The 8,999-nt window shown below is 31.4% G+C and overlaps 1 protein-coding gene across 1 annotated transcript; it reads right to left on the bottom strand.

Annotated features, from left to right (window-relative positions):
- Nucleotides 1-3,608: 3,608 nt before the first annotated feature.
- On the bottom strand, nt 3,609-4,169 carry LOC113365663 (nudC domain-containing protein 3-like). Its single transcript, XM_026607184.1, has one exon. The coding sequence runs from the start codon at nt 4,167-4,169 to the stop codon at nt 3,609-3,611; it is 561 nt and encodes a 186-aa protein (XP_026462969.1).
- Nucleotides 4,170-8,999: the final 4,830 nt, after the last annotated feature.

An 8,999-nucleotide genomic window follows, 5' to 3' on the forward strand; every position in this document is an offset into this window, starting at 1 on the left:
AGATAAGACGGTGTAACATAAACTCAAAAATAAAATAAACTGTGCATTCAATGTTGTTTGTTTCTACACTTATTTGTATTTTTAGAAGCAGAATTTTAATTGTAAGGACTTCGACCCTATCAGCTGCATCTTCAGGGTCCGACAGGAATAATTAATGGATTTCCAACAACTATGAATATATTAAGAGACCGATTCAGCCGCATATCAGAAAAATGTTATGGCAATGCCATGTTATGAAGAACCTTCCATACTAATATTGTCAAAAGCCATGCGGTTGGTGTGCAGTCAGGCGAATTTCTCAGGTTGTCTGATGGAAAACATAATCTAGAAGCCGCACAAATGTCAAAAAACGATGTTAGATAACAGTGTGTTTCTGATACAGCTCCATAACATACGAGTGACGTTGCAGTTTATGAGTAAAACGCCTGAATGAACAGCAAATTCATGACATTTTGACAGTATTAAGTATTATTCATTAGCATAATTTATGGAAGTCGGAGCGTAACATGGCTTTGCCATAACATTTTTTTGTTGTGTGGCAGAATCGGTCCCTAAATGACAACATTAACCAAAAGTTTGTATATTGCTAAATGTACGAACATTGAAGTTTATTTGTGAAAAATAATATCTAGCTTACAATACAGAGGGCTATGTGATCTCTGTAGTTTTTCACATGATGTGTTGACATTTTAGGCTGTCTTTGCATTTTCTACTGTGGTTGCATCTTTTGAGGTATAGATGGTTTGATGACAGTTGATTTAAACTTTTTTTCAGGATGATTATTTGTATATCAATTCCGCAATATATTCAAATAAAATACACTTAAATGCAATGTTTTTCTATTTGGTTTTAGGATAATATGCAATATTAGTTGCGAAAGCAACAACCTGTTGAAACAGAACGTAATGAAATTTGCAACTAAATACTCATTTTTAATATATATTTCGAATTTTGATTTGACTCATCTTCAGGGCTACATACAAAATCACAGCATAAAAAATATATAAAAAATTAAAGAAATACAATTATATCTTGCATTTTTGTAATATTTTTATATACTTCTATATCTTGTAATTTTGCAATTTTTTTAATATAGCAAGACTAGTCAAACCAAGAGTCAAAACGCATGTTATTCTAATAAATATATACTTCTTGATTAAAGTCTTTTCATTATTGGAATGATACCCAAAAACATTTCATCATATATGTTTCTGCATTTGTAAAAATCTCTCACTACATTATTTGGTTTAAAAAAATACACATATTTTATCGCAATTGCAATATACCGCAAAAAATGTATTAAATATGAAAAATGTGTGATTCGGCATTGGCAATATTCCATAGACGGTATATGTCAAGCATAAAAATTTTGATTACAAAATCCAAAGAAATATATTGGTTTTTAAAAGTTATCAACACAACCCCTAAATTAATAAAAAAATATAATAGTTTGAAAATTCCATTTACCATCATATAAGGTGTAAAATAAGTGAGCATGTCCGAAACAAAATTATATGTTACGTACGAATTTTCCCATTTAAATTTACCGCCTTAAATTCTTGTACGATCTAACTGTGATCCTATTATTTACAATTTTTGTTTAAATTTTTTCATGTTGCCAAACTGATTCCAAATAATCCTACAATATTTACATTTTGGTCAGTGCATTTCGTTCGGGCGGTCGGTACAGGTAAAGGTACCTGTGGAGTCGGTTACGTAACCGATTAATAGCGTCGGTGGTTATTGCTAGTGAATTTTATCAAGGTTGTGCAATGATTTTAATATTTATTAAGTGCATATATTTTAATTTATATAATTTGACTTGTTCTAAAATTTTAATAATCATTGAGTCAACACGTGCTATATTAAAAGGTTATTCATGACAATAAATATGGCATTCATGGTGAGTTTTATTCAAGCTACAGTTTATCTAATACGTTAATCGTTACAATAATATCAGAAAAAAAAATCACATGGGCCATGGTAACTGTTTTATATTATTTAGTTAAATATGTATCAATGAAAACTTAATATTATTTTTATTTTATTATATTATAATATAATATCGTATATTGCTGAACTTTATATGCACAATCATGTTGAGCTATGGCCATCTTGAGAATTTCTCCATGTATGGTAAATAGTTGCAAATATAGCTTCAATGAAATGTAATATACAAAAATTATCAATACTACGCTTATTGTTATGAATAATTTTCACTTTTTATGTTCTTTATAAGTATTAATATTGTTCAACAAGCATTGGAAATACACATTCAATTGAATCGATGGTATATTTATATTCTATAATAATCTCCATGTTGGACAGCATGCTATCAAGCAGTAGTGATATCGGCTTTTACTTGTAAATAATGATTATAAATAATAGTAGTCAGCACCCCAAATTAATGATTCTATCGTTATAACGGATTCAAGTATACTTGAAATATAGATTGAATTATGTTTCGAATAAGTGAAAATAATTGAACCGGATTACATTATAACTTTTAAATTGTATTTAAACGATCTTCGCGTTAATTTTATTTTTTTAAATTGAATATTTTTAGTACAAAGATTTTATGATTTTCTCGTTTCTATGCATTTTTTTTCATAAATCAACGCAAACTATAATTAATACAAATAATAACACAAACAATTATTTATCATAATAGAAATAAAAGATATAGTAACTCCTGTATCAAAATTTATATTTGCCCACATCTTACGAACTATAAATTCCACCCAGTCATCTTTACTTGAATCTGTATATAATTCTTGTACATTACAAGTAGTCCCAAAGTATTGTTTCAACTAACCCCAGGTGTGATTTTTCACATTAATCAAGATAAATATTTGAACAGTTTAGTAATCATAAAAATTATTACACATTAGGGGGGTCCATTAATTACGTGAGGTTTTTAGGGGAAGGGGGGGGTTGACAAAAAATCATGAAATATCACGTGGGGGAAGGAGGGGTATTGTAAGATAGCACGTGTATTTGTTTAACTGTTTTTTTTTTTTGAAAAATCGAACATTTTCAAAAAAAAATTACTTCATTCAAAAATTTTACAGTTTTTTCACATAACTAAAAATACACGTGATGTTTGGTGGGGGAGGGGGGGAGGTAATTTGAATATCACCATGTATCACCAAGGCGGAGGAGAATTCAAAAATCCTTAAAAACTCGCTCACGTGATTAATGGACGCCCCCTTATTTATGATTGATAAATTTTAAACAAAATACAACATAAAATTTAAAATTAATATATAATGATAACTAAAATCGAAATTTTATGGTAGATCAATTTTATATTGGTCTGCGGGACAGTGGCTATGGCAATATTATGCAGGACTATTTACAAAATATTGTAACATCTTTTAAATTCCTATTAAAAACGCTGTTACTACTCAATTCATTTTATTAAGAGACGATGCTGAAAATGTAGAAATAAGACAACATCTTGTTTACGTATCCATATTATTTCAGCTTCACAAAAAATTTATACATGTATAATAAAAATTGAAAAAATGTCAATATATAAATAAAATAACATCATAATAAAACAATACCATGCCCTTGGGATCGATTCTAAATCTTCTTACTTTTAATTAGTGGAAGTTTACCAAAGATGGATCAAACTCCGTCCCTTTAAAAGGAGAACCGTCAACATTCCAGGACTTTCTTAAAAGCTCCCTCTTTCTTAAATCTTCTGTAGTAGGCTTGCCCATACTTTTTTGTGTTTCGTTCCAAAACATTTCTTGTACCAAAGACTGTGCGTCTTCAGAGAGTTCATCTATGGGCCTTGAACAATTCATTTTACTTATATCCAAAGGCGCGTCCGACTCCAACAACTTTTGCCACCATCGATCCTCCTTCTTTTGTAAATGTATCAATAGTTTACCATTTGAGAGCCACCACACAGACTCTGATGGTTTACATTTGAACGAGAAGTCTTCGTCAATATAAGGAGTTGATTCGTTCTTGAATTCTACTTTGAAGTGTGCAGGTGTAATCAAAACTTTCAACTGCCTACTTGAAGTTATTGTCGATGGCAAAGGTATGAATATGTCTATTTCATTTATTGATTGTGACCAGGAATACTTTTCTGTAACAGCACCATTATAGGATTCGCTCGATGTGTTGTGTTTAAATTTTGTGTCCGCACTCATGATTATGTATGATATTTTTATTTCATTATCGTATACTAAATCTAACTGGTGCAATTTTGTGTTGTAAATTTTATTTTTGTTTGAACAAATTTATCAGTGGTCATGACCTCCTCTATATAATTTTTATTGTCGCAGTCGATATTTTCGGTATTATCCAAGTCGCCTTTGTCATTATTAGGAAAACAATACATTCAGGATGTCAGTCATTTGAATATATTATATTTTATTATAGACTTATATAATGCATATAAACTAGTTCATAAACATTTATGCCTTTTTCATAGGAATTTGTGCAACGTCTAAGAAATTCGAAAAGTTCATCGAAAAAAGTATGAATGTAATCGCCTTTTTGAAAAGTTTCAATAAATAAAGAATCCGTACAGCATCTCATGTCGTTAATGAAAAAAACAAGTGCATGTCAGATTGAATTTTACGGTTTATTAAAATTGCATGAAAAGCTTACAAAAGTGTACAGATAATTAAATAATTGCTTACAAAAAAACATACATAATCGAGATTCTAATGTGCGTTTGTGGAATCAAAAAAATGTCTTACATTTCAATCAAGATATAGAAGCGAATATGGAATCGGACAGTAAACCATCAGAAATCCCAAAACTACGAAAGACCGTTATTGGATCCAGCAAATACAGCAAGATACCTCGCGAAGAAGGTCGGACCAATATGTTTACATCGGAAAAGGTCTCGCTGCGTTCAACTTCATCAGTTTCTGACTCAAGACAGGAAGTAATATCATCTAGTAATAATGCATCTACAAGCCTCACTCAACCACATTCTGATGTCAAGAAACCTCCTAATTCATGGCAAGTAGTCAATTTCAAAAAAAGAAAAACTTCATTTGAACCATTAGGAATAGATGTCAAAATTCAAAACAGATTTTCGGCCCTTTCAACAATAGACACAGCTAATGACGACAACTTAGTTAAACCGGCCCCAGTCAGTAAGCCCCCTCCAATATTTATTTACGGAGTTGACGATATTAATGATATGTCTAATCAATTAAATGAAATAATTCCGCATGATCAATATTTCCTGAGAAGTTTGGCTAACAATACATTTAAAATTCTATGTAATTCTGTCGACCATTTTCGAACTTTATCCAGACATCTAAAAGAAACTAATGCCGTATATCATACATATCAATTAAAAGAAGAGAAGGCTTATAGGGTTGTTCTTAGAATGTACACTTTTCGACAAGCACAGATGCAATTAAATTAGAACTATTAAAACAGGGTCATGTCGTACGTAATATCCTAAATATTAGACATAGAATAACAAAAGAACCTCTTAATATGTTTTTTGTTGATCTGGAACCAAATAGAAATAACAAAAATATTTATAACATTTATAAATTATTCAACTGCATAATACGCGTCGAACCACCGAGAAAGTCCAACAACATTATACAATGCACTCGCTGTCAACTCTTTAATCACACCAAAAAATACTGCAATAGACCATTTGCTTGCCTAAAATGCGGTGACAATCATAATACTAACGCTTGTACCAAAGATCCGAATGCTCCGGCATGTTGTTATTTTTGCGACGGTGCTCATCCAGCTAATTATCGCGGTTGCTCATACTTCCAAAAAATTAAAGAACAAAGAAAAAAAACTCCAGTAAATCAATCAGTCATAAATCCAAATCCAAATAACCAAAATTTTAATAATTCTAATAATTCTAATTCTAATAATAAAATAAACAACATTTCTCCGGCCTTAAATCCAACAATTCAAAATTCATCCTATGCAGACATTGCAAAAAACAATTACTCTGCTTCTAATCATTCACCTTCAAATCCGGATTCTGATTCTCTAGCAACACTTATTTTAGAATTTAAAAATATCTTCAATCAGCTTTTGCAACAGAACACCATAATAATAAATATGTTATCCACGTTAGTCAACAACAAAAGCAATGGCAAAAATAATTAAAATTGCTGAATGGAATGCCAACGGTTTAATACCTCACAAAAATGAAGTAGAATGTTTTTTAAAGTTAAACTTAATAGATATCTTATTAATCTCAGAAACTCACTTCACTGAAAAAAACTACTTCAAAATTTATAACTACACTACTTATAATTCAAATCACCCAAGTGGCAGGGCTCGCGGCGGTTCGGCTATATTAATCAAAAATAATATAAAGCATTTTGTTCTACCAAATATTTCTGATGATTTTCTACAAGCAACTCAAATTTCTGTTGAAACAAATTTATATAATTTTTGTGTTTCTGCTGTTTATTGTCCACCAAGATTCAAAATTTCTTGTGCTCAGTTTTCTTCATTTTTCTCTCAATTAGGTAATAAATTTATCATTGGTGGTGACTTTAATTGTAAACATATTGCCTGGGGTTCTAGACTGACTACAGCCAAAGGAAAGATTCTTCATGCAGCCATAGGGCAAAATAACCTCTCCTTTGTTTCAACTTGCAGTCCAACTTATTGGCCTTCTGACCCTACTAAAGTTCCAGACCTTTTAGATTTTTTTATTGTGAAAGGTATTGATCTTTCAAATCTCAATGTTGAATCTAGTTACGATCTCTCTTCAGATCATTCTCCAATACTTGTGACGTTTAGCACATTTCCTACTCCAGTTATCAACAATCATATTCTACACAACAATCTTTCTAACTGGATTCAATTCAAATCCATACTTGATTCAAAATTATTTCCAAAATCTAGGCCTACAAGCGTTATTGATATAGAAAATAATATAGATTATTTTTCTGAGATTGTACGTGAAACAACCAAGCAGATCACCCCGAACATTATTCCAAGAAATGATAATCTAATAATTCCGCAAGAGATTAAGAAGCTAATTGCACAGAAACGAAGAGCAAGACGTACCTGGCAACATTCTCATCTACCAACGGATAAGACATCGCTCAATCATCTCAATAACACGCTGAGGAAAAAAATGAAAGAATGGAAGAATTGTACATTCAGGTCGTATATATTGCAGCTAAATAGATACGATAATTCCATATGGAAACCAATCAGAAACAAAAGTAAACCCCTACAACAAAACCCTCCTCTGAAAATAACCAACCAAAACGGATTCATTTGGGCAAAAAGCAACGAAGAAAAAGCGGAGGCATTTGCTGATCATCTAAGTAGCATTTTTAGCGCTCGAAATATTTCCCAGAATAATTTAATTAACAATTTCGTAAATCAACCCATACATTCTACACCGTTAGGACATTTTTCACCAAATGATGTCTTATGTGAAATAAAAAGGATAAAAAATAGATCTTCGCCGGGTATGGATAAAATTACTCCAAAGATGTTAAAAGAATTGCCTACAAAAGGTATCTTATATATAACAAATATTTTCAACGCCATACTTCAATACAATTATTGGCCCACAGCGTGGAAGACTGCAGAAATTATTATGATCGCTAAACCAAACAAAAACCATCACACTGCTAGTTCATACCGTCCTATCAGTCTTTTATCGATATTATCGAAAATTTTAGAGAGACTTTTGTTGCAGAGATTGTCAGAAGATCATCCGAATGATAGTTGGATTCCTCACCATCAGTTTGGCTTCAGAAAAAATCACTCTACAATTCAACAATGCAACAGAACGGTGTCTCGTATTCTTGAAGCCATGAATAGAAAGGAACACAGCGTAGCCGTATTCTTAGATGTTAGTCAGGCTTTTGATAAGGTTTGGCACTCAGGACTCCTATATAAAATCAAAACAACTTTTCCAAACTACTTCAATATCTTAAGCTCATATTTGCTTAATAGAAAATTTAGAATCAAAATTAAAGATGTGACTTCGAGCATCAGAAATATAGAATGCGGGGTACCACAGGGCAGTGTGCTAAGCCCTGTACTTTATCTTCTTTTCACAAACGATATGCCCACAGATGATCTTCTAACCATATGCACTTACGCCGATGACATAGCAATTATTTCATGCAATTCCGATATAAGAACAGCAACTTGTCAGTTACAAAATTATTTATCTAGTCTTGAAAAATGGTTTTTAGATTGGAATATCAAAATCAATATCGAAAAATCTCAGCACATAATTGTTTCTCTAAAACATCACAACAGTCCACCTATCATCATGAACAATTCAATAATTCCACTATGCAATTCTGTTAAATATTTAGGCATGCACATTGATTCGAAATTGACATGGAGAACGCACATTGAATATAAAAAGAAACAAATCCAACTGAAAATAAAAGATTTTTACTGGCTTTTTGGGAGGAAATCTGAAATCTCTCTCGATAACAAGGTACTTTTGTATAAAACTATCATAGTGCCCATTTGGACTTATGGAATCGAACTATGGGGTTGCTCATGCAAATCTAACATAAACATCATTCAAAGGTGCCAGAATAAAATTCTGCGTATCCTTACTAATGCGCCTTGGTATATTTCGAATTTTTGCCTACATAAGGATTTGAAAATCTCAACAGTCAACGAAATGATCAAGATTAGAAGTTCATCTTTTAACAACAAATTAATCCAGCATACAAATCCTACAATTCAAGCGATTCAGAGACCGATAAGAAGATTGAGCAAGAAATGGCCTTCCGATCTACCAAACACCTAGCCCAATGTCTGCACGCGTCCTGACGTAGTACGCGGCATACATCATCACGTCATCGTTCATTTATGTTATTATTTTTGTATTACTGTTTTAATTTAATTTTTATTTTAACTTTTTTCATTTTATATTCAATGTATTGCATTTTTTGTTTTTTTTGTATTTTTTTTTTGCTCATATCAATTTTGTAAATAAGACATTAAAGTCTTGATTAACAAAAATAAATTGTAACAAAAAAAAA

The sequence above is a fragment of the Ctenocephalides felis genome, unplaced genomic scaffold, assembly GCF_003426905.1.
Source record: "Ctenocephalides felis isolate EL2017-DRISC unplaced genomic scaffold, ASM342690v1 CF-g0.4_SCAFFOLD_00500, whole genome shotgun sequence".
In the NCBI taxonomy this organism is placed as follows: Eukaryota; Metazoa; Arthropoda; class Insecta; order Siphonaptera; family Pulicidae; genus Ctenocephalides; species Ctenocephalides felis.